This window comes from Podarcis cretensis (assembly GCF_951804945.1).
Source record: "Podarcis cretensis genome assembly, chromosome: 13".
NCBI lineage: Eukaryota > Metazoa > Chordata > Lepidosauria > Squamata > Lacertidae > Podarcis > Podarcis cretensis.
Window position 1 is genome coordinate 22,208,332 of NC_137182.1, and position 26,543 is coordinate 22,234,874.

General features: G+C 47.1%; 1 protein-coding gene and 1 long non-coding RNA gene across 2 annotated transcripts in view; both read right to left on the reverse strand.

The window, feature by feature from the left end:
- LOC307201141 overlaps positions 1 to 26,543 on the reverse strand; it is a 394,453-nt gene that overhangs the window by 246,863 nt on the left and 121,047 nt on the right. The window lies entirely within an intron of this gene.
- The window catches only part of NGFR (nerve growth factor receptor), a 63,055-nt gene continuing 56,623 nt past the window's right edge, over positions 20,112 to 26,543 (reverse strand). Inside the window, exon 7 of the mRNA XM_079949821.1 lies at positions 20,112 to 25,788. Coding sequence (XP_079805947.1) covers positions 25,487 to 25,788 — 302 coding nt within the window. The 3' untranslated portion in view covers positions 20,112 to 25,486. The remainder of the gene's footprint in view (positions 25,789 to 26,543) is intronic.

The following is a 26,543-nucleotide window of genomic DNA, read 5'->3' on the forward strand; positions in this document are numbered from 1 at the left end:
TTTCGTTCCCTCTCCCTTCTTCCATCTGCAGCGAGAGAGAAAGAGGGAGAGAGGTGATTGATTTGGGCGAAAAGCATTTGCACATGAACCGCCATCTCATTGAGAGCGACTGAAAGTGGCTTCCACAGCTTCCATATGTGGCAGTCATAATATCCGGCTACGCTTGTTGATAGCAGATGGCCAAACCACCAACACCCCTTCCTGAGGAATTTCAGTTGTCTGATCACAACTCACTTCTCTTCATTCAAATCCCTTGCCTGTTTCCAAAAATCCTTTTCCCTTCCAGTCAAGGGGGTGCAGTCTTTTTCAGCCCAAGGGTTGTACCCTCTGGATGGCAACCTTTTTTGTGGGGGCACATGCCAGCATGGCCAGGTGACAGAGGCAAAAGGGGGCGGGGTCAGAGAGAGAGAGAAATGGGTGGAGCAAGTGATGCAATCCTTACCTTCCTACTGCGGGCTTCATTCCAGCCATGAAAGTCAGAGGTTGTTCGAAGACCCCTATTCTCTCTCTCCCCCCCCCCGAGCTACAATTTCCAAAGTGGTTTGAACAGCCAACCCTTCTTCCTGGGGAATTTTGGGAACTGTAGCTCTGGGAGGGCAACAACTCTCAGCACCCCTAACAAATTACATTTCTCAGGATTCTTTGGGAGAATTCATGGTTGTTGAAGTGTTATCATTGTTGCTGGCATCTGTCTGACAAGGGAGTGTGACTCCAGAGGGGGTCAAACTGCTGCATAAACAGCACTGGAGTGACCCCTCTGGGGCGCAAGCCTGGGCTGTTTGTAGGGTGGTCCAAGGCTGCCCAGATGACAAGACCTCCCTCTTGGCCTCGCTGATAATGATAATAATAAATAATAATTATTATTTTTTAATACCCTGCCCTTCCCGGTTCAGAAAACCAGGCTCAGGGCGGCTAACAATAAATTTAAAACACTTAACTGATGCAACAAAAAACAGCATAAAATGCAGTACAAAACGTGAATAACAATAAATTCAAAAATCAAAATCAATTTAGGGGGGAAATCCATCCAATAAACATTAGATGATCACCAGGGCTGGCTGGCTGAATTAGTCCTATTTGGGCCAGTGAGGAGACCAGGGGAGAATTAGCTGTGGGATCACAGAGCAGGTAATCTTCATAAAAAGGGGAGGGGGAGGGAAGGAAGGGGAATAAAAGATCAGGCTAAGTTCAAAATGAAATCCAGGCGGAATAGCTCTGTCTTACAGGCCTGCGGAAGGAAGTTAAATCCTGCAGGGCCCTTGTCTCATGGGACAGAGCATTCCACCAGGTTGGAGCCATCACCAAAAAGGCCCTGGCCTGGTGGAGGATAATCTGACTTCTTTAGGGCCCGGGACCTCTAAACTATGATTATTCATGGACCTTAAGTTCCTCTGCGGGGCATACCAGGAGAGATTGCCCAAACGAAAGCAGAGCAATACGTTTGGCACAGGCTTGGTTGCAAGGGTTGCTGGAAGGAGGCATACAAGGTGCCATCCAACTGTCTCAGAGACTTTAGATTTGTGGCAGGTTTATTCCTTAGCCTTTTCTTTTCCCGAAGATACTCCGCAAGGCAGCTGAGGTTTAGAACCATAGTTTTCCTTCTCCATGATGACTACCTTCCTAAGTTGATGAGCTCTATCTGCCCCTCACTTCCTCCTACAAGCTGTGCAGAAGTTCTTGGCTTTTGGACACACAACTATTGGTCTCACCCTCATAATCCTGTAAGAGTGCTTTGAATATATGGTATGGGTGTGTGGCTTCAGTCAAATTCTCTAACCTACGGGAGAGGAATTAGGGATGAATTCAAGCTGGTGATGTAAAGGAACTTCCTCTACAGGTGAGACTTGAGCTACAACCCCTCTCCACACCTGCCATAGAGAGACAAATAAAAGTATAAAATAAACGCGCAGAACAAAGTTGGTATTCCACCCCCCAAGGTGCCCTAAAGTCATTCTGTGCATGGCTAAAGGCAACTCTATTCTGCTTCATAAGATCCCGGACTGGGTTGGGACATTGCAGAGGAGGTGGGAACAAAACCCTGGGCCTCAGCTCTGTCTCAAATTAAAAGCTCTCATTTAATTTTGAGAGAACTGTGCTCCTTTTCCTTGAATGGAAAGAATGAGCAGCTTTGCCATCCTCTCCCTGTCCCCATGCAGCAAATCCGTGGAGACTTGGCTAATGGACCTCTCCAGATGTTTGCCCCTTTCTCCTCTACACCGACCGCACCTGCTGGCTGAAAGAGCCTGGCTTGTCTCCCCAGCCCTGCATCCCTCTTGCCCCTGCCCTCGTTCAGAGAACGAGAAATGAAAGGGAAGGTGAGGTTGATGGGTGCATTAGCAGGGCGGAGTGGTGGTGGAGGTCTGGAGCACAGAAGGCGAGAAATGAGTTCTGGCAAGCATTAATAGGTTTTGAGTTACACCACAACCTCCTAACTTTGCTTGTGCTTTCATATGCCCCAGATCTGAAGTACAGGACAAGTGGGGTCCTTTCCCAGATTATGGTCTCCAGCGGGAGTGTTTGTGAAACCGGAGCAAGTGATTTGTGTAAACTTCTCAGGAGCGAAGTTCAAGGTTAAAGTACTAGCACATTTTCGAAGCACAGTTATACCTCCTCCCTCCCTCCATAAACAGAAGGATCGTATAGAGGTCTTGGGAATTAAGAAACCACAAATTCTTCCCTGTGAACAGTTGTGATTTCCAAGAGAGCCTTCTTAACCAAACCATTTGACAAGTTTAATAATAATGATAGCAATAATAATAATAATAATAATAATAATAATAATAATAATAATTTATTATTTGTACCCCGCCCATCTGGCTGGGTTTCCCCAGCCACTCTGGGCAGCTTCCAACAAAGATGAAAAATACACTAAAATGTCACACATTAAAAACTTCCCTGAACAGGGCTGCCTTCAGATGTCTTCTGAATGTCAGGTAGTTGTTTATCGCTTTGACATCTAATGGGAGGGCGTTCCACAGGGCGGGCGCCACTACTGAGAAGGCCCTCTGCCTGGTTCCCTGTAACTTGGCCTCTCACAGTGAGGGAACCGCCAGAAGGCCCTCGGAGCTGGACCTCAGTGTCCAGGCAGAACAATGGGGGAGGAGACGCTCCTTCAGGTACACTGGACCGAGGCCGTTTGGGGCTTTAAAGGTCAGCACCAACACTTTGAATTGTGCTCGGAAATGTACTGGGAGCCAATGTAGGTCTTTCAAGACTGGTGTTATATGGTCTCGGCGGCCGCTCCCAGTCACCAGTCTAGCTGCCGCATTCTTTGAACAGCAATGGCCCAGTTGGCATGTTATCCATGGGACACATTCAGAATATACATTTAAAGCACTGTGGTGCTGCTTTAAAAAGTTGTGGCTTCCCCCCAAGGAATCCTGGGAGCTGTAGTTTGTTAAGGGTGCTGAGAGTTGTTGTATGTTGTTGTTGTTATTGTTTAGTCGTGTCCGACTCTTCGTGACCCCATGGACCAGAGCACACCAGGCACTCCTGTCTTCCACTGCTTCCCGCAGTTTGGTTAAACTCATGCTGGTAGCTTTGAGAACACTGTCCAACCATCTTGTCCTCTGTCATCCCCTTCTCCTTGTGCCCTCCATCTTTCCCAGCATCAGGGTCTTTTCCAGGGAGTCTTCTCTTCTCATGAGGTGGCCAAAGTATTGGAGTCTCAGCTTCAGGATCTGTCCTTCCAGCGAGCACTCAGGGCTGATTTCCTTAAGAATGGTTAGGTTTGATCTTCTTGCAGTCCATGGGACTCTCAAGAGTCTCCTCCAGCACCATAATTCAAAAGCATCAATTCTTCGGCGATCAGCCTTCTTTATGGTCCAGCTCTCACTTCCATACATCACTACTGGGAAAACCATAGCTTTAACTATACGGACCTTTGTTGGCAAGGTGATGTATCTGCTTTTTAAGATGCTGTCTAGGTTTGTCGCTTTTCTCCCAAGAAGCAGGCGTCTTTTAATTTCGTGGCTGCTGTCACCATCTGCAGTTGTTAGGAGATCCCTATTCCCCTCCAGATAGGTGCCGAGTTCCATGTGACATCAGAAGGGCTCGTTGCATGCGTGTGACATCACACATGTGACATCACACGTGTTGGGAGGAGGCTGCTACTGTGGGGAGGCCACGCCTGACCACTCAAGATTGCAGGGGCTCAGCCTCATCCCTGAATACTTTGTGGTGGCTGAGCTGTCCTCAGCCCCATAGAGTTGGCACCTTTGACCCTCTGAGAGCTACCTGAGTGGCTTAATAATCAATCTCTCTTCACAGGGAACAGGTAGATGATAGATCAATAGATCAATAGACCAATAGATCAACAGATCAACAGACCAACAGATCAACATATATTTTTTAAAATCAACATGGAAGTTCATCAGCATTTTAGTGCAAAATTGTGAGACGATACTGTTCTTCTGTGCAATTTTGCCTAATATACACATTTTTCCAAAGTAATTTTCCTTTAACATTCTTTTGTATGCTATTTTCAGTCATAAATGGATTTATATGCAGACTTTATATTTTTATATTCAGAATTTTTTATACACATCGCTTGGCTGGAGAACTGCATCGCAACATTCAGAGAAGTGGGAATTTCGAAAAATGGCCGGTGTTTTGGTTTGTGTGTTGTTTAAGAAAGCGTAAATTACCTAAGGTTCCCTAGCTCTGAGTATGGCAGTTGGATTTCAGCCACCAAATCTATTACCAGTGGCAGTAGCAGGTTCTTTCTCTCTCCCCCCCCCCAGCTTTTAATTATTATTTTGACAGCAGTGAGCAACTAGGTTAGCAGCCTAACCACCATTTTGCATTGTCCATGGTGCCCCTGAAGCCACCATCATGCTGTGGCATTGTGTGTGTGTGTGTGTGTGTGTGAGAGAGAGAGAGAGAGAGAGAGAGAGAGAGAGAGGCAAGAAAAAGGGAAATCTCAAAAATCTTCTCAGCCCATAAATTTTGGCTGAGCTCTAGGAACATCCTTTAATGGTCCACATGTTGGCTTTGCTCCTGCTGTGTCTACACTTATTCTGCTTTGAAAAATAAATAAAATCAATCCAATTCTTTTCTTTATTTCGCATGCAAGGTGCGCAGACCGCAAATCAAATACCCGCCCGGTCTTGTTTGTTGTCAACCAGCATGTTTACCTCCTTGCTGCAGTACCACACGCCTGAGGCTCCATGAAACCACACAGCCTTCAAACGATGCCTCCTTACTCTTTTTTCAAGCCTTTTCTAGGGTTTCTCTTCGGAAAGCAATTCATGATTGTGGTTGTAGTTCAGGCGGGGAACCTTCTGTTTGGAAGGTCGGTGCTGTTTCCTGAGCTGCTCCCAGCAATTTGGAAAGTGTGAAGTGGTAACTGGTATCTCTGAGCACGTTTATTACTTTTCTAGACTTTTCTAGCCATACACGTTTCCCCCCCCCGCCCATTTTATCCTCCTCACAACAACCCTGTGAGGTAGGCGAAGCCATAGTGTCCAACATTTCTCCAATGAAAATTGTGACATCTTATTCCATACCCTCCAAGATAGCCTCCAAATAGGGACTTCCTAAGGAAAAGCGAGGGACGCGGGTGGCACTGTGGTCTAAACCACTGAGCCTTGGGCCTGCTGATCAGAAGGTTGGCAGTTCGAAGCCCCGCGATGGGGTGAGCTTCCGTTGTTCAGTCCCAGCTCCTGCCAACCTAGCAATTCAAAAGCATGTCAAAGTGCAAGTAGATAAATAGGTACCGCTCTGGCGGGAAGGTAAACGGTGTTTCCATGCACTGCTCTGGCTCGCCAGAAGCAACTTAGTCATGCTGGCCACATGACCTGGAAGCTGACTGCAGACAAATGCCGGCTCCCTCGGCCTATAGAGTGAGATGAGCGCTGCAACCCCAGAGTCATCTGCAAGTGGATCTAACAGTCAGGGATACCTTTACCTTTAAGGAAAAGTGGGACATTCTGGGATCAGATCAGAAACCAGGATGGCTTCTGTAAATCTGGGATTGTCCCTGGAAAATAGGGGGACACTTTGAGGGTCTGTGAAATGAAGAGGCCATAACTGGCCCAAGGTCACCCAGTGAGCTTCCTGACTGGTGAGCTCTGCATGCAGAAGGTGCTGAGTTTGAATCCCGGCTTCCCTAGGTCAGGGCTGGGAATGTCTCCTGCCTGAAACCTTGGAGAGACACTGCTAGCCTGTGTAGACAATATAGAGATGGGTGGACCAATGGCATAAGGCAGCTTTCCATGTTCTACAAATATCTTACGGCTTCCTCATCTGAAAGCAAGTTCTGAAGCCACTCCGAGACGGGGAGGAAACCACAGAAAGAAAAACAATGTCTCCATGCAAAGGTGTTGGCTTTGTGGTAGTGATGGGGAGCTGACAGAGAGGCAGTTACATTTGTGTTTCCAGTGGCTTAAAAGCAGCCATGTGTGTGTGAACGTAACTCTTAGTTGAGGTGGGTGGAGCAGGGAGCTTTTATCAACCTGATGGGAACAATGAATTTAATCCCAGTCAACTTGCTCGCCGCTTTCCGCTCTTTCTTTTTCGGATTAAGGCTTCTTTTGGAGGAAAGCCGGCGTAAAGCCTGCATTCAAAAAGCCTTGAGCCTCTTGTCAAGGCGGACTGTTTCATGAGAGGACGGTGGGAAAACGCATGCGGGTGAATTTGCATGCCCAGGCGTGTCTGTTTGTTCACAGGCAAAGACCGTCTCACACTTTTTGGGCTTGCCTGTGGGGTTTAGGTATCAGTGGATTTGGGCACAGCAGACAACACCCCAAAGCTACTTCCTGTCTTTGCTCTGCCACCAGGCATGGTTGTTATCATCATCTATACGGCTGCAGTCCTGTACCTGAATGTGGCAGCTAGACTGGTGACTGGGAGCGGCCGCTGAGACCACACAACACCAGTCCTGAAAGACCTACATTGGCTCCCAGTGTGTTTCCAAGCACAATTCAAAGTGTTGGTGCTGACCTTTAAAGCCCTAAACACCTGAAGGAGCATCTCCACCCCCATCATCTAGTCCGGACACCGAAGCCCAGCTCCGAGGGCCTTCTGACGGTTCCCTCCTAGCGAGAAGTGAGGTTACATGGAAGCAGGCAGAGGGCCTTCTTAGTGGTCCCCACCCTGTGGAACGCCCTCCCATCAGATGTCAAGGAAATAAACAACTACCAGACTTTTATAAGACATCTGAAGGCAACCCTGTTTAGGGGAGTTTTTAATGTCTGATGTTTTATACAGATGGGCGGGGTATAAATAATGAATTATTATTATTATTATTATTATTATTATTATTATTATTATTATTTCTCCTGCTGTATGCATTTTTGTAAATGTTGGTTGGTTGGAGAACTGCACAGCTAATCTCAGCTAAATCTGAATTTTGGAAAAATGGGTGTGTTTTGGTTCTCATATTGGTTTGGACGGTGTGAATTGGATAAACTAAACTGTAAATGAGAACTGAATCGGGTCCGTCTGTTTCCTCCCCCCCCCCCCCCATTCTTAATCAGGAATGGTGTAATTAACATCTTCCATTGCAGAAGGTTGAATGAAAAGGTCCCCTTCCAATGCAACAGTTCATTGATCCGGTGTTGTTTTGGCATAGTGAGGATTTCATCTTAGGTTTCACTAGTTCATGTCTCTAAGCCACTACACTGGCTCTCTAAAAGTAAACATGCCCACCTCTACTGCTCTCGATACACATCTGCAACCATTTCTTTCTAAGTCCCTTGCTTATGCCATTCCCATCGTCATTAGCCAATCTGCCCTAGGGAGGAAATTCATTTCTGACTTCAAGATACTGTAATCAATCAAGCGGCAAATGTGAGTTTTAAAACAACAACAACAACAAACACCTAAGGCCTGCAAACTTTAATTAGTTTAATTGGTAGATTAATCAACTGAAGCTTTAACTAGCTAAGCTGCAGGGGCAATTTTAATCAGTGAGTCTGAGACTTAAGGGTACAGATGTTGACTTGTAGACGCAATTTTGCCTCTGATGGGTTGCCATGACAGGGCATGGAAAATAAAATATCAAAGATGCCTTTCCCTTCTAAATGTATTTATGGTGGGCAAGTCAATCAATAGGTGCTTCACTTCGATAGCTCAGAAGCGCTACCCTGTTTCCAGGCATGGGAAACAAGAGCGGGTTGTGAGACATTGCTGTAGTCAAACCAACCATAGACACCAACTCCTAAGGACTGAGGCACTTTGGATCCCCTCAATGTCTTTTTTAAAGGGGGACGGGGGCCCCATTGTTCAGAGCGTGGAGGAGGGCGAATGCGGAGCCAGGTGCGGCATGGTTCCTCCTCCTGGCTGGGGACAGCTTCCCCATCTTCCCCTTGCGAAGCAGGGGGAGGAGAGGACAGGGGCTGCCGTCCACTGGGGCTGTGCTGCCACCATGTTCGGATCCACCCCCTGGCTCCTCACGACATTGTTCATGTGACATCAGGACATCACGTTGTGCCCCTACAACCTTTTCCAGAAGTTGGAGCCTCTGAAATCCATGCTTTGCCAAACAGGCACATGAAAGGGTCGAGGCTCACAGCTTTCCTGAAAAATTTGCTAGAGAACGCTCCGTACGATCACTTTCTTTTTCTACCTTGGCAGGAAGCTGTCACACTACTTACTTCTTTCCTGCTGGGTACCTCTCTCTTTCTTCATGCTTCCAAACTGACAACAACAACAACAACAACAACAACAACAACAACAATTTATTATTTATACCCTACCCATCTGGCTGGACTTCCCCAGCCACTCTGGGTGGCTTTCAACAAAATATTAAAATACAGTAATGCATCAAACATTAAACGCTTCCCTAAACAGGGTTGCCTTCAGATGTCTTCTAAAAGTCTGGTAGTTGTTGTTCTCTTTGACATCTGGTGGGAGGGCGTTCCACAGGGCAGGTGCCACTACCGAGAAGGCCCTCTGCCTGGTTCCCTGTAACTTGGCTTCTCGCAGTGAGGGAACCGCCAGAAGGCCCTCGGCACTGGACCTCAGTGTTTGGCAGAATGATGGGGGTGGAGACGCTCCTTCAGGTCTCAGACATGTTTTCAGACATGTTTACAGACATGCCTCATACCACCTGCATGAAGTTCGGGGACCCCTGCCCTAAGGCACCAAGGTAAATGTCCATCATCCACTTTTGCCTCTGACCTCACCAACCTGTGGCCTCCAGAAGGTTGCTCTTGAAGAAACATGACCTCGGGTCATGAAAAGTATCCCCCAGCGGTCCCAAGTACATGTTTGTGCGGTCGGTCATTTTGACACACGTCCAGTGAAATATCCAAAGCTCCAGAACTGGCAGTCCAGCTCCCACCCACCGAAGCCCCAAACCTCTCTAGTCTTAGACTCTGCATAAGGTTATAGGTAAAGGGACCCCTGACCATCAGGTCCAGTCTTGTCCAACTCTGGGGTTGCTGCGCTCATCTTGCTTTATTGGCTGAGGGAGCTGGCATACAGCTTCCAGGTCATGTGGCCAGCATGACTAAGCCACTTCTGGCGAACCAGAGCAGTGCATGGAAACGCCGCTTACCTTCCCGCCAGAGCGGTACCTATTTATCTACTAGCACTTTGACATGCTTTTGAACTGCTAGGTTGGCAGGAGCAGGGACCGAGCAATGGGAGCCCATCCCATCCCATCACAGGGATTCGAACCGCCGACCTTCTGATCGTCAAGTCCTAGGCTCTGTGGTTTAACCCACAGCACCACCCACGTCCCCGAAGCCCCAAACCTCTCTAGTCTTAGATTCTGCATACATGGCTCCAGGACACAAGCAGCCTGAAAGGCAGCTTTCTCCAACACAGAGAGGTCACACCCAGCGCCAACAAGCGTAGGTGTACATGTTTTCTAGCCAGATCTCCCTCCCTCTCTCCTTCTCTCCACTCCATGAGGTGATTCCAAGTAGCCTCCCAGCTCTCCCCTTGTTCTTATCGCTCCCTGTTCACATCCCTGCTCCCCTCAATTCCTTTCGCCCATCATGTCTTACTGAGTCATGCTCTGCTTCTGCCAAGCCCCTCCGGGCATCTGGCACAGACTCTGCAAGGAGTGGTTTCGCACACTGGCATTTACGAGGGATGCCAGGCAAGGCTTTGCTTTCTCTGGAAAAAGGCAGAGCGCTTCCCCTTTCGGGAAGGCGTTCTTTCCACGCTCCCTTTTTTGCTTGGCCTCCGCAGTCTTCAGGGGTGGGCAGAGAGCATAAGGGCGGGTGGAGGAAGGTTTGCTCCTTAAATTTTATATTTGCCAAATTATCTGCCTTTTCATTTTTGGCTGGCTTCCTAGTCTGTTGTGGCACATAGGCAGAAGTGGGTTGAGACTGGGCAATGGTGCTTGTCAGTTAAAATGTCTCTATTTATTTGTTTACAGTATTGCATTTATATTAGGGTTGCCATATTTCAAAAAGTGAACATCCAGACCTTTCTGGCCAAAGTTGTTGGGCTTTTTTTTAGTTTTGCCCAAAGTCGCTGAGCCCTTTTTAAGGGTACTCACCAATATCTACACTTCCGACATGGGTTGCCATCAGTCCGGATTTTCCCAGACATTTCAGTGATTTCCACCAGACACTGTTTTTCCAGCAGTGTCAGGGAAATTCCGGACATATGGCAACCCTAATTTATATGCCACCATTTTGTCTAAGGAGTTCAAGTCAGCATACATGGTTCCTCTCTCCTCATTTCATAGCCCTGAGAGGTAGGTTAGGCTGAGTGGTGGTGGCTGGCTCGATACAGTAGTGTAGCAGGGGGGGCACGGGGGGCGGTTGCCCAGGGCGCAAAATTGTTAGGGATGCAACATTCCGACACCCTGATCTGCCTCGATATAGCTGCACGCTTCCATCTCTGGGACGCGTCATCTGCAAATGTGGCAAAGGCAAGATAGAAATCCGTTTTCGAGTCAAAATCTGGCCAAATGGAAGCTTTACATATGAATGACAGGTGCTGGGGACAGGCAGGAATAAAAACCGATTTAAGCGTCACATTCAATAAGCAAGGAAGCAGCTTAAGAATGCCAGCCGTTAATTTGAGAACACGATGCTGGCTTGGAAATCAAACAGATTGAAGAGCCTCCATTGCAAATCTAACGGGGGACTTTCAGATGTGTCTCCCTTTTTGCTCTACCCACTGCCATCCTCTGCGGCAGAAACAGGAGTCCCCTTTCTGCCATTCTCCACAGCTCGGAGGAAAAGCTTTAATGTGGAGTGATTTTGTCCAGCAAGTGAAATTGGCAATCAATCCTGTCTTTCATGACCTTTAATTCTTTCCGCTGCTTCAGTTGTGGGAAAAAGGAAAGGGATTATTTATTTAGTCCAGAGGATATATGTCTGTGTGCATAAGTGTGTGTGTGTATTATATATATATATGGAGTCCAACTTGGTTTCTTTCCAAATGGCATCAGGGACCTACAGAATCCCGTCGGCTTGGCGGGAGGTGAAAACCCGGAAACGGAGGATTTTATTTCTGGCTTTTTTACAATGAGAAAGTGCCTTACGCTGGTGCAGTGTGGGAATTTTATTCCCAGCCCAAATTTTAAAAAGTGGACTGAGAAGGAGGTGAGAACATATCTGATGCTTGGTTCCTGTTGCCCATAGCTGTTCCTTTTCAACTCTGGCTCCTTGTGGAGAGAGAAAGAGCTCACTCTGAAGCAAAGTTTCCATGAAATCCAAACGTTACTGGCCCCTACCGTCCCTTGTGCCCAAAATGCAATTTACCATTGGAAGACTAATGCTTTCGTATGGGTTTGTTGTACCCCACATATTGAAGCCTGTTAGAATCATAGAATTGTATAGTTGGAAGGGACTCAACGCCGTACATTTAAGGCACATTCAAGACATATTCCAAGCACATGACTTTCCCCAAAGAATCTTGGGAGCTGTAGTTTACCCAGCACAGAGCCACAATTCTCAGCACCCTTAAACAAATTATAGTTCCCAGGGTTCTTTGAGGGGAAACAAAGTGCCTTAAATGTGTATTGAATGCTCTTGAAATGTATTGTGTGGTTTGGAATGCAGACAAGGGATAAAGACTCCCTACTTCATACTGATGCTTCCCTTATGTTGTAACATTGATATAAAATCCCTCCACAAATCCACTGTTTTCTATGAAGCTCTTGGTTCAGTCCCATAGTTCCCAGGCCCTAATGCAGGGATGAAGAACCTGCAGTCCTCCAGATATTGTGGGAGTACTATTTTGTCAGATAGGCACTTTTTTTTTTTTTTTTTGCCAAGCAATGTTCCCTAACCTGTTGCTCTTTTGTAAGCTGCTTTGAATAATATACGCATGTCTATGCACGCTTTACCCAGCATATGCAGTTCTGTACACATAATTGGCTGCAGAGCCACACTGCAAATTTCAGGAAACAGTGAATTTCGAAGGGTGTTTCTGTTCCGCTTTGTGTGTTGAAGTTGAGTTCTGCAGCAATTTTTAAATTTAAGTAAAACTTACATAGTGCAGCATGGGGACTCAATTGTTGATTGATTGATTGATTGATTGATTGATTGATTGCCCACCATTTACCCTAAGGAAACCAGGGTGGGCTACGGCATTAAAAACAATAATAAAAACCTGCACCAAGTAATACAATGTAAAGCAACAATGAAATTAAAGTTGCATTAGGCATATAATACACAAAAAAATGGCAGGTACTTTTTTTGCATATCGTTTAGCATATAATTAGGCTTTAAAAATATATATATATGCACAAGCAGCCCAGACCTAAGCAGGCATTTGACGAAAGTAGTGGTGTGATATGAGTAAAGCACAGCTGAGTTGGAACTGCCAAAAGGCTGTGTATAAATCAATTTTAATCAGATTCCCCACCTCACTCCTAACCATTTCAGTTCCATTACAGGGCAATGTATAAAAGCCAGAAAGGGTGGCTTTCAGAAGGAATCACACATTTGGGATGATGGCTCAGTCTGTAGAGCACGAGACTCTTAATTTGGGTTGTGGGTTGTGGGTTCGAGCCCCACTCTGGGCACAAGTTTCCTGCATTCCAGGGGGTTGGGCTAGAGATGACCCTCGATGTCCCTCCCTTCCCAATTCTACGGTGTCTTCCTCCGCATCTGTCTGCCCCAGTTAAATGTCAAAACAGCGCAGTCCGTCGCATCACAACATGTCAAGGGCAACGCACCGGTATGCTTCCCAAGAGTCCCGCCTTGCGTGAGTCATTGAAATTTAAACTCTTCCAATGGAGCTTAAATTACATACCCTGCAGGTAAGAAAAAGAGCTGACAATATGCTATGCTAATCATGCAAGCAGCAAAGACGCAGGAGGTGTCACACCCATGTGCTGTGTTTCTGAAGAACACCACCTACTCCTTCAGGTTTAATTTCCTTTGCATGTGTGTGCAAAACAGCAAATCACACGGGGACAGCCGCACCTCTCCACCCAAAAGTAACCCCAATACTTAGCGTTACTCTATCGAGCTTGGACCCCACCTAACTAAGGCTGCATGCCCACATACGGCCATAATAATACATTTTCCAGTTGCATAGGATTCCTGTACTGAAAGCATAGAGCGTGAAAGGGCATGCCTGGGGTGGAAGGGGTTAAAGGCCCATCGATTCCAATGCTCCACTTTCCATTGTAGCCAACCAGATAGGAAGCCCACATGAAGGTCATTTTGTGCCCCTATCTCTCCCCCTGTGGCAGCCAAAAAGGCAGATAACACAAAGAGTCCTTACCATGAAATTTATTAAGATTCACACAGAGAGAGAAAGGAATGTAGTCTTGATGCCATGATGGCAATGCTCCAAGTAAAGTCCCACCCCCCTACGTCGTCCCTAGTCTATGTCATTCCTGTGCCGACCAATCTGAACTTTCTGCCTCTGAGCTCTCTGTTCAATGCCCACCTGGTCCTTGGTGTTGGGATATTCCGTTCCACCTTAAGGAACAGGCATGGTTGTTGTGTGTCACATGTCTGTTTACACTCCAGCACAGCTTGCTGGGAACTTCCTTTTGTGTATAGCTTTAGCTTTAGCCGTTTTGCTTTGGACACGAAGCAGATCAGACATGTTTCCTTTTGTCCTGCTGTACACTGAATAAACTGCTTGTAAATATGCTCACACAGCCTCTCCTGCCACTTCTGTTTGTGCAGTGTTTATTCTGCTGAGTAGCATGCCCCAGCTGCTGAAGCTCGGGTTGCAGATTCATGCTGCACCAAGGACTGGAGTTTGCCTGGCACACCGGCCGGTGGTCTGGAGCCAGCTGGGGGCCTGCCAATTGCCCCTGTTTCCTTGATTGCATGCCAACACTTGGGGGGGTCAGGAATGCTCTCTAAGGACACTGAGTCTGTCGGCTGTCTCTCCCCCGGTGCTGCTTCTTCTTCCTGCTGTTCCTCTTCCAATATTTCCCAGCTTCTCCCCTCTGCAGCCTCTGAACTATGCCCTTCTGCAAACCACTGTTCTAAATCTATACTGTCCTCCTGTTCTCGGGAAGGTGCAGGAAGGGGGGGCAGTTCCCACCATTCCTCCTCAGTCCAGCCATACACTTACACCCATAACTACTGTTCGGTGTCCAGGGAGCTCTCAAGCAATGCATGTGAGCAACAACACTCTCCTGTGTAGGAATGGATTTAGGCTGTAGGAGCTGATCTGTTATTTACAGTGGTGCCTCGCAAGACGAAATTAATTCATTCCGTGAGTTGCTTCGTCTTGCAATTTTTTCATCTTGCAGAGCGCGGATTCCCCAGGTATTAACGGTTTTACGAAAAAGGAAGCAAACCCGCAAGACGTTTTCGTCTTGCGAAGCAAGCCCATAGGGAAATTCGTCTTGCGAGGCACCTCAAAAAACGGAAAACCCTTTCGTCTAGCGAGTTTTTCGTCTTGCGAGGCATTCATCTTGCGGGGCACCACTGTAGTTATATAGCCTTCCTTGTCGTGTGAGTGAGATGAACAGAGCACCATTCTATGCAGCTTTAAACTTGGAAACTAGGAGAAGGTTGATTTAACCTTCTAGAAACAATGGTATAACATATCATCTCCCTCTTAAAAATAACAATCACGTATACACACACATTTTGTGAAGAAGCAAAAGTAATATAGTAGTCTCATCCTTTTAATATAGAGGTGTGATACGTCTGGAATTTCCCAGACATATCCAGGATTTGTCCACTGAAAATAGCGTCCAGGCAGAATTTTCAGTATTCAGTTAAAATGTATGGGGAAATCTGGGCATAGGGCAGTCCATATCGGAAGGGTTGAATTTTTTTGGCGAATTTCCTTTAAAAATAGCTCAAAAATATTTTGCAATAAAAGCTCAACAACTTTGGCCAAAACAAACAAAACAAGCTCAACAACTTTGCCCCCCCAAAAGCTCACTTTTTGAAATATGGCAACCCTAATGTAGTATTTACTTACATAACCTAGGTCTTGGAACAGTAGTCACTGTAGCAAAATGAAGGCAGGTTTATAACTACTATCTAAGTTACAAAAGTACAAAATCTAAGTTCAAAATGGTTTCTAAGCTGCAGAGCTCAAACATGCACCATTCTACCTGAACACTGAGGTCCAGCCCAGAGCAGGAGAAAGCAAGCTTGTTCCATCTTCCATGTGGCAGCCCTTCAGATATTTGAAGACAGCTATCACATCTTCTCTCAGTCTCCTCTTTTCCAGGTTAAATATACCCAGGTCATTCAACCGTTCCTCATAAGGCTTGGTTTCCAGCCCCTTGATTGTCTTGGTCGCCCTCCTCTGTTTTTCGCCCCTACTCTGCACCTGCTCAGAGGCCCTCTTCCCTTCCTGCATCTGAGGGCAAAACCCTGATATTAAAAGCAGTTTCAGACCAAGTCACTGCCATACTTCAAGCGCCAGTCTCTATTGCTTAATCTGACCTGCAGCTTAGGCCAAGAGCGACAAGGGACCACTGTATCCTGCGCTGACATTTCCCTACCACATCAAGCTTCCCTTGCCCCCATGTTTATAAAGACACCAAGACAGGCCTTTGGGGAGCAGAGTTTGACTCCGGTCTGGCACCCAGCCGGAATGTGCAAATGTCCTGCTTTGCATTATTGGGGAATGTATGCTGCCTTCCACATGTGGCGGACAGATTGCGCCTGGGGGCATGGGGTGGTGAGCAGGCTGCTCTGCTCCAGCTTCTGATGCGTGGAGCTTGCATCCCTTCCCTCCCCGCCTTTTCCTCCCCCTCCCCACTCCAAGTGGGAGGGGGGCATCAGGAGGTGAATCTTTGTTCTTCAATTGCCAGGAACTTTTCTCAGATAACAGGAGCTTACTCTGGACACAGCAGCCCATGGCTTTCTGCTGTTCTCGCTTTCTCCAAACCTTTGTTTCTCCCTTTGCATTTCCCCATGGGAGGATGCGATGCGGCAGCTACACTGATGACTGGGAATGGCCACCGAGACCACATAACACCGGTCCTGAAAGAGCTACATTGGCTTCTAGCACGTTTCTGAGCACAATTCAAAGTGTTGGTGCTGATCTCTAAAGCCCTAAATGGCCTTGGCCCAGTATACCTGAAGGAGCGTCTCCACCCCCATCGTTCAGCCCAGACACCGAGGTCCAGCGCTGAGGGCCTTCTGGCGGATCCCTCCCTGTGAAAAGGCAGAGGGCCTTCTCAGTGGTGGCACCCGCCCTGTGGAATGCCCTCCCATCAGATGTCAAGGAAATAAACAACTATCTGACTTTCAGAAGACATCTGAAGGCAGCCCTGTTTAGGGAAGTTTTTAATATTTGATGTTTTATTGTGTTTTTAATATTCTGTTTGGAGCCAGGTGGGCAGGGTATAAATAATAACAATAATATATGCTCCAGGACAGCTGAAAGGTGTTTCTTTGTCTACCTGGATAGCTCAGTTGGTTAGGGCAGGGTGCTGATAACGCCAAAGTTGCAGGTTTGATGCCCGATCGGAGACCTAGGGCCAGTCGCTGCCTCTGAGCCCAACCTACACCACAGGGTTGTTGTGGGGATTCACTGAGGAAAGGGAGAGTGTCACCTTCAGGAGAAAAGAGGAACCAGGGTGGAGGTGGCGGCGTAGATATCTGGCAGGAGATCAGTGTGGGGTGCTGATCCGGGACAATAGTACATTATAAAACCAGAGCTGTTTGTTTTCTTTGGAATAAAAGTAATCAGGTTATGCTTTAAAAAGAGGGGCATTTATCTTAACAGAGGGATGGGGAAGCAGTTGTGCTCCAGATGTTGTTGGACTACAACTCCCATCAGCCCTGGTCAGGGATGATGGAGTTTGTAGTCAAATGAAATCTGTAGGGTCATAGGGAGGACAACTTCTCTGTCATGGCATGTAGTTTGAGATACGAGAGAGGGGGCAAGAGACAGACAGACAGACAGACAGACACACACACACACACACACACACACACAGAGAGAGAGAGAGAGAGAGAGAGAGAACACATGCTTCCCCATGAGCACTTTTGGAATTTCTGAGGGTGTGTAAACACCAGATTTTGGCATTGTCACCAGTGTGTCAGATGTTGCATGGATAAGTCTCTGCCTGCAAAAAGTTTTATTAGATTTATTTATATCTCTGTTTATATCCTGCTTTTCACCCACTCCTAGGTGCTCAAAACAATGTGCATGGATCTCTCTGTCCTTCCCCATTTTAAACTCACAGCAACTCTGTGAGGTAGGTCAGGCTGAGAGGTAGGGACCTGCCCAGGCCAAGACCCCTCCATAAGAGCTTCACGGCTGAATGGGGATTGGAGCCTGGGCCAACCTGGCACTCTGACCCAGTGACATAGCGTGGGTTGCTGGCACCCGGGGCCGTGCAGAGGGAGGAAAACGGACGGGGTATGCATGCGCTTTCAACTGCCTAGCGGCATCTGCGTCCCCCAGGACATCGCAGCTGCAGAGACGAGAAAAGAAGTGTCTGTAGAGTCGTCTGCAGAGGTCACTTCCTGGTTCGCATGGAGAAGCTGTTTTCAACAGAGTTCAGCGACGGAAGAGCGCAGCTGTACTGAGGCAGCACCAGGTGTTGAAATTTTGCGCCCTCTAACAATTTGGGGGCCCCCACGCTACACCACTGCTCTGACCACCGCTCCACGCTAACTGCCAAAAGTAATGGTGGATATTTTCACCTGTCACAAGCTGAGTTCGAGAAACAGTGCTATTTTTCTAGAAAAAGAGGTGCTAGAACTCACCCTGAACGCCTCCCTTGTTCTCTTAGAATGGCAATGGCGTCCACCCCAGAAGGGCCGGAACTGAGATCTGGCAAGTTCCGGCAGGGAAAAAACCAGCAACCTTGGAAATAACTGAGGCTGAAAGCACCTCTGAGCCTGTGCAGAGAGCGCCCCAAGCAAAAGCACGACAAGCCCTCCCCGACATCTGGGAGAATGAAAGACTCCCGGTTTCAGACCTGAGCTTGTAAATTGTTGAGTCGGGATCGTGACACCGAATTAAACAACCTTGGCTATCTCTCGACGTGTAAACAAGACGTAAAACGAAACTCTCCTTTCAAACACAGAACATCTGGTGAGCTGCTTCTCCACCCCCTCCTGCTGCCACTGCAGTTCTTGCCATTTATGCTTGGGGTTTAAGAGGAAGTAGGTGAAAATAAGTACTTGCCTAACATCAGTTACAATTCAGGCTGGGGCCAGTGGTTTGGTTGCCTTCTCCACCAGCTCTTCGTGTAAGTTACTTCAAACATTATTTTTTTGTGGTTTCTTGGTAGCAGGAGAAGAGTGCCCCAAATGTATATACGCACACACACTCAGCCCTGGAGCTTGTTTTAAAATCAGGGGCTCAGACTTCAGGGCCTTGCAATGGACAAGAACCCCTCTGAACATGTACAGAGTGCTTCTCCTTCATTACAGTTAGCAAGTTTCCATAGCCAGTGCCCCTCGTCTTTAGGCCTAGAAGGGAGTCACAAAGATCACAATTATTCCCATCACCCTTAAACTACAATTCCCAGGATTCCTTGGGGGTAAGCAATGTGCTTTAAATGTTTGGTGTGGATGGGACTCTATTCAGAGGTTGGCTTTGAGCATTGCTCAGGGAATTTACAGGTGGCCTCTGTGATGCTCACCCTCCAGCCAGCCCCATGGCGTCCCCAGTGACACAACAGGCAAGCACACAGGTGACGCAGACATGCCTGCACACAAGGGGAGTTTATGCCATGCCCTGTTGCATGCTCCTTGTTCAGGGAGGAACTATTTTCAGCACCGGGCCTGGATAAAAGTATCAAAAGCACCTGCTGCTGAACAAATTTGGACCTGATACAAGAGCAGACCAGCCAAGGAGTGCAAGCTCTGTCCACATGATGCTGAGCTCTTTGGACAAAGAGAAGGTGACAGATGCAAAGAATAAAATGACTATTGTGTTATTGTATGAAACTGCAGGGATGTGGGTTAAACCACAGAGCCTAGGACTTGCCGATCAGAAGGTCGGCGGTTCGAATCCCCGCGACGGGTTGAGCTCCTGTTGCTCAGTCCCTGCTCCTGCCAACCTAGCAGTTTGAAAGCACATCAAAGTGCAAGGAGATAAATAGGTACCACTCCAGCGGGAAGGTAAACGGCGTTCCCGTGCGCTGCTCTGGTTCACCAGAAGTGGCTTGGTCATGTTGGCCACATGACCCAGAAGCTGTACGCCGGCTCCCTTGGCCAATAAAGTGAGATGAGCGCCGCAACCCCAGACTCGGCCACGACTGGACCTAACTGTCAGGGGTCCCTTTACCTTTATGAAACTGCAAAGGGGCTTGCCCTTGGAGAGACTGACCTCCAGCCAGCCATACGCCAGTCCCGGGGAAATTCATAACACCAATTACGGTTCATCAATTACGGCAAATGTGCTTGAACATGTCTATTAGTCAATGCAAGCAAAAGGGGGTCCAGATCATCTATCCCTAAGAGCAAACATCTGTGTCTGAACTGGACCATCTAGAAGAGATTTATGCACATTGACTATGTTTACCTAAATCTGCTCAGTTTGTTTATTTTGATTGCAAAGTAAACTTGGAGGGGGCTGCAGAATTTAGAAGGCATTTTTTTTTTTTTTTGGAGGGGGTAGGTGGGTTGTCAGTTTTGTACAACGAGGGGGAGGAATGTGAAATCGTAAGCTGTTTGGAGAGCCGCAGAATCAGGCAGGGAAAAGGAGGACAACAGGCTGAGACCTGTCCGAGCTGAAAATAAAACCTGCTTCTTCCTCTGCTGGATTGCTGGAAGACACGTGAGACACAAACGGACACAGGTACACATATTTATTCACATCTGAACAGTACACAGTTACAGTTGTCCACGCAGCCACTACAACATCATCTAAAGTCATCTTTTGCCCCCTCCCCCGCTGTCCCCTTGGAGTCATCCACCCATGCAAATTGAAAAGCTAGGGGGGAAGGGGCCTTTTGGACAATCACCATGAAACCTACTGACCAATCCAATTGCTTCTATTACAGAAATGTTTATTATTGGTAAAGACTGTTTTAATAAACTGGCATTTGTATTACAAGCAAACCACGGGACAGGGGGACAAGAGTATTAACAAAATAGAAACCCCACGCATCGCAACAAAGAAATGTAAAATATAGGCAACGGTTTTTATTTTTTTTAAGGTACTAACTTTGGCTATTTCCTTTTTCTTTTATAACACTTTTCTCTCTCGCGCGCGCTTTCTTTCTAGCTGTGAAATTCTGAGTCAGATTTAGAATTATGCCAACCAGGTTTTGTGGGGAAATGTAGCTTTCCAATGTTTTCCCCCCTCTTTCTTTCATGCAAAATACCTTTAGAAACTTAAGCATGGATCTGATATAGAAGACTCTTCTCCATGTGAAATCAGCTTATTCAGCATCGGTGTCCATTTTGCAACCACGTTCTGTATAACTCGCCACTCCCCATCTTCCCCTGTCTCATAGTTGGTTCTCAGCTTAAGAATTTACCATCTGTTGACTTATCGGGTGGGGGGCAAAACACACACATTTGGCTTTCTTCTCCAAAGGCACACATGTTCTCATGAATTTAAGATTGAGGAGGGCCTGCATATTCATTAGAAGAGGCCACGGACCCATCCAGTCCAGGCTCCTGTTGCCACAGTGGCCAACCAAATGCCCATGGGAACCCTCCAAGCATGAAAACAGCACTCTTCTCTTCTGTGGTTTCCAGCAATATACAGAATTCCTGGTATACTGCCTCTGATGCTGGAGATGGAACATGGCTGGGCGAGTAGCCATCAATAGCCTTAACCAGCAGGCATTGGTCTAATCCTCTTTTAAAGCCATCCAAATTGGTGGCCATCACTGCCTCTTGTGATTTCTATCAACAACAACAAAAAGGATGCTCAGTATCTTTCTGCCACGTTCAGCTGAGCAGTCATCCCGAGCTGCTCGCACAAAGGTTTCACGGAACTTCTAAACGATGCCTGCTGAGGCAATCGTTCCGATTTATTTGCCGAGAGGTTATGCTGCTCCCCATCCACCGGTCATTTACCCTACGCGTTTTATTCCATTTATTCCCATCGCTTTCCTAACAGCACAAGGTGTGTGTTTTTAAAGGTGGGTTTGCTGTGCCACGTTACCATAGCACTTATCTGCTCATCTAGCTTAGCCATGCAAAACTAAAGTTCCAGTATGAGGTGGAATCCCTCGCTCAAAATAGCGACGGTCTGGTGGCAGCCTTGATAACTGTGAGATTCCTCTTTCCGTTCCGCAACTCTGTGATCTTCCAGAGGTAGTAAACTGGGGTGTTACAGCTGGACCTGTTCCATGCTCATTTATTAATTAGAGATGATATCCGTGGCCTCTGTCCTATCAGATAAGAACACTGCCTGATTTTGCTACAAGCACAGCCTACGGTGGAGTGTACTGTTCTTCCGGCCAGGGTGGGATGGGTCCCAGAAGGAAAACAGGACTTCCTAGAATCTCTCAGCTAATGCAGCAGCTTCTGTTAAGTTCTGGTGAGTCCTTGAAACCTTTCCAGGCTCCTGTGCGTAGTTCACTATCTCACTGGCAATATGGCAATGTCAGGGATTCTGTGAATGTGCAGGGAGGCCTAATGTGGCCCAGAAACATCCTCCAGGCCTCTATGCTCATCTGCAGAGGTCTTCGGTGTGCTACACAAACACTGATTTCATCAGGCATGCATGTGGAGTTTTGCACATGCACATGGAAGTCATTCCACCGGTCTGGAATTCCATGATTGCATTCTAGAATGTGGACCAGAAGGGACAGAACCATAGACTCACAGGGCAGTAGAGTTGGAAAATACCCCCCAAGGGTTATCTCATCCAACCCCCTGCAATGCAAAAATCTCAGCTTAAAGCATCCATGAAAGATGGCCACCCAGCCTCTGCTTAAAAACCTCCGAGGAAGAAGAGTCCACTACCTTTCAAGGGACAAAATATTTCCAATGAAGCTTTCTGGAATTGGCAGCCCATGGTTCCGCCATCTCTATTTTAAAGAGTTTGACATCAAAGCTGTTAGTTTAGTTTGAATATATGGCACTATGCTCTCACCAACAGTGGTCAAACATTCTCTGTTGTTCTGTTCATAGATAGTAGCTACTACAGAGCTATGCATACACTCTGGCTAGGAGTTACCACCACCAGTTTTGTCCCACCAGTGTTAGAACTACAATCAAAGTAGGTGGGGGGGGGAATGAGATTGAAATTATTATTTTTATTATTATTTTTTGCATGCAGAAATAGACCCACCAAAATGGGAGAGGGGTAATTCTACACATGATTGTCCGCAATGATCCAAATTTCACCAGTGCTTTTATCTTGCCTCTCTTGTCTAAGCATGAAGATAGGATGGTGCCCCCACAAGAAAATAAAAAAATAAGGGACATGCTTGGCTGCAGTGTGCCTCAAGGGGACAGAATGGCTCAACAGTCATGGATGGTCAAGAAGAGTCAGATCGTTTTGCATTATCTTCTTGCTTCTCTTGCGTAGCCCCTGAAATATAGGGTGCATTTCTCCAACAGAAGGAGAAGAAACGGTGTGAGGGGGAGGATCATGGTGGTTGATAGTTGAAGGACCACCCTAGAGACCTTCTCTGGTAGGCCTCTATCTGAACCATTGGGGGGCTGCAACCTGCCAGAGTGGACAATACTGAGATGGATGGGCCAATGGGTTGTCTAAGGATATGGCAGTTTCATGCTTTTCTTGTGTAGTCCATTCTGTTGGGAATTCCATTCCTCCGTGCTGCAGATGTGTGATTGTTGTTGTCACGCGTCTGCGTCTACATTCCACAGTGTTGGATGTCATGGGACGGGAAGTTCAGATACGCTGTTTCCGTGATATTGCTTTTGCTCTTCTCTTCTCTTGCCGATGAAGAAAGTAAGAGGAGCCATGTTTTCCTTTGCCCTGTAAATAATAAACGTAGTACTTCGTATCTACACCTCAAGCCTCACTTTCACTGTCTGCTGATATCTGCTGATACTGTGTGCAGGTGTTTACAGATACCTGTCGCACCAGTGGCTTGGGAGGAAGATTAATCACCCGAGTGGCACTTCGAAGGGAGTAACACACCATCCGTGGTGTTGCTTTCCCAATACATTCTACCACTCAGGACTTGCATACTGGTTCGCCACATCTTCTGGATTTTTGTCCACCTCTTACTTAGAGATTCTGGCCATCTGATGCCAACAGCTTGTAAAGGAAGTGGTAGTCCCAGTTGTCTGACAAGAGAGAGGTTTAAAAAAAATAAAAATTAATAATAAACCCTAGATAGAACTGCCACTCAGTTTTGCCTAGAGCAAATTTTCAAGGCAAATTTAGATGTTCCGGTTTAGGCAAAACACTGGAGAAATTATTGACGGAAGCAAAATGTGTTTTAACCAGAAAAGCAACCTTTCTCGGAGGGCTGCCATATACTCCTCATCACACCCAAGTGTGGGGCTGGAAAATTCTCTTGCATTCTATCCCAGCTTTCTTATGTATTGGTTTCCATCTCTTCCTAAAGCCCTTATATGTACTTCTGTGGGTGGGTGAAGAGGATCCCTTTTCTGCATAATTCCAGTCCAGAGAGACAACAGGAGCAGTGCGATGACCTCCTTTGGCAGGCTCCGCAGTGGTTCAAAATGCTGCAAACTTTCAAACATCACGAGTTCTCCACCAGGTCTACACATATCTTGTAATATATATCAAGGGGGAAGCGATGATCCCAGTTCACTTTAGTTGGCCCAATGACTTCAGGTGGATCCTCTTAACTTATGGAGACCGTCCCCATCCCCCCCAACCCTTTATGTTACTTTTCGGGACCCTCTAATATTAATGAAAATAGGGGATAGGGGAACACTGGCAAACCATAGAGGTTTAACACCCGACCCAAATCTAGCTCTGAGTCTTTAGCGTAGAACCAACAGCCCTCCTCTCTCCACCTTATGTCTTAAGGCCACCCAGGGGGACTTTTGCTCACCCATTTTTTAATGCAACAGAGGTAATGGCTTTAATAACCCACAGTGATTGGTTCACTAGTCTGAGGAAGAATGCAGAGCATCGCTTTTAATTATGTCTCACGAACACAACATCTGGGATAACGTCGGAGGCCAGGTTTATAGGATCACAGTGATTAATACAATTCCCACTCATTAACGACAATGTTTGCACTGTTAGTTTGTTTGCCTTGGCCAGCTCTGCTCTCTCAAGTATGGCTTATAACCCCTTTTTAAACTAGCGCTGTCCCATTTGGGGACTGGCTAGCTTTGATCAAACCCAGCAAGGGAGCTACAGGGCGAGGTTCAACACAGCTTCACTGAACTATGAGGAATGCATCTTGAGCAAGAAAAAGAGAGATCAGGGACCAAAGACACTCTTGATGTTGCCATCAACGCATGGATGGAAACATGGATGGGGGTCTCCTTCTAAGCCTCCGTCCATATACTTTGAGGTTTGATCTTCACAGTGTCAGTTTTGACAAGCCAGAAATCACATCCTTCCTCCCCTCACAGAGACGCTCCCTGAAGATAAAGTCTCCATGTGTCCTCTTAACATCCTCATGCTCCAGATCCATATATTCATCCTCTGTCAGCCTCCTTCAAGTCCGTCGGCCACGCAACACATTCAAGCCAGGCTGCCTTTTGTATTTCTTGGCTTAGGGGAGCACAGTGCCTAAAAAGGATGAGTCAGTGGCTGAAGATTGACAAGTACAAGTGAGGAAAGAAGATCCACAGAGACAAGGATGGAGAGGCACATAAGATGGCCGTTCAGAGGCACCTGGAAGAGTGAGACCAAACTAGCAGCATCGACTGGGTGCAAGTTCTGCAGGACCAGCAAAATGCTGTCAATCCATTTTTTCTTGAAACACACACACACAAGCAATAACATTCGTTCCAGTTACCTTCCTCTGTTTCTTTCTCCTTTGTTTAGCATCTTACTGTCTGCTACAGGTAAGAGGTATTGGGTGAAAATACTGGGGAGGAGGAAGAAAACAACCCACAACCGACGCAGTGCATTACAGGGTTGCTCCGGTGCTCCCCAGGAACGATGGTGGCCATGGGGAGACTAAGCTCCATTTTGTTTTCCTTCATGTGTCTTCACCCTGAGAGGCATCGGTGAGGGAAAAAGCAGGGTGGGGAATCACAGAGGGGCTGGCCCGTAGGACCTCTGCCCCGCCTCCCCTGCTTCAGACTGGCGAACTGGCAGTGGACTCGCTGTAGAGGCTTTCCACAATGTCCCCCCGTTGGATTTTGCGCAAGGCGGTATAAAGGGCGTCCATCGTGGCGCTGTCTTTGCTGGACCAGTCGGAGAGGAGGGCGCGGACGGGGTACTCCTCCTGAGTGAAGGAGTCTATGTGGTCCTCCTTGTAGCCCAGCTCCCCAGCCAAGTGGCGCCAAGTCTCCTCGGTAGAACCGTTCAGCAGCTTCTCAACCTCCTCCCGCTTGTTGACAGGCAGGTTGGTGTAAAGGTTCCCGTCTCCTTTAAGGCCTGGAGTGTGGGGAACAGGGGTGGAGAGCACAAAAGGGGTTACGTAGGTATGAAGTCAACATCCAGCCCACCTCAGAAGCCAAGAAGGCCTGGATCTGTCCATGGGATAGCAGGCCTGCATCTGACCATCAGTGCCCCACTAGGAACTGAGGAAGGTGCCTTAACCCGAGTCAGGCCATTGTCCCACCCAGCTCAGAGTTGTCTACACCAAGGGCAGAGAACCTTTTCGAGCCAGAAGACCAGATATTTATCTCCCCAACCCATTGCAGGCCAAAGCTGCCTGGTGGTTGGAGTCAGTCACTTGTCAATCACCTGATGTCAGAGTATCATTAGGTTTTGCTTCTCCAGAGATGGATTTTGGTAATATGGCACCCTGACCAAGGACAAGAATTGGTGCCCCCTGACTTTGAGTAGGTATTATTATTATTGTTATTATTATTATTATTATTAACTTTAGAAGATATCTGAAGGCAGCCCTGTCTAGGGAAGCCTTTTTAATGTCTAATATTTTGTTATGTTTTTATATATGTTGGAAGCTGCCCATAGTGGCTGGGGCAACCCAGTCAGATATTATTATTATTATTATTATTATTATTATTATTATTATTATTCATCCTCTCAGCTCGGCACCTAGGGGGACCATCTGCGCCACCCTAAATCTGGTGCTGCTCTGATTGTCAGGACTTCAAAGCAAACTGCAGGGTTTTCCAAACAGCCCTTTGTAAGCATCTTCACATGGGGATGTTTACAAATGG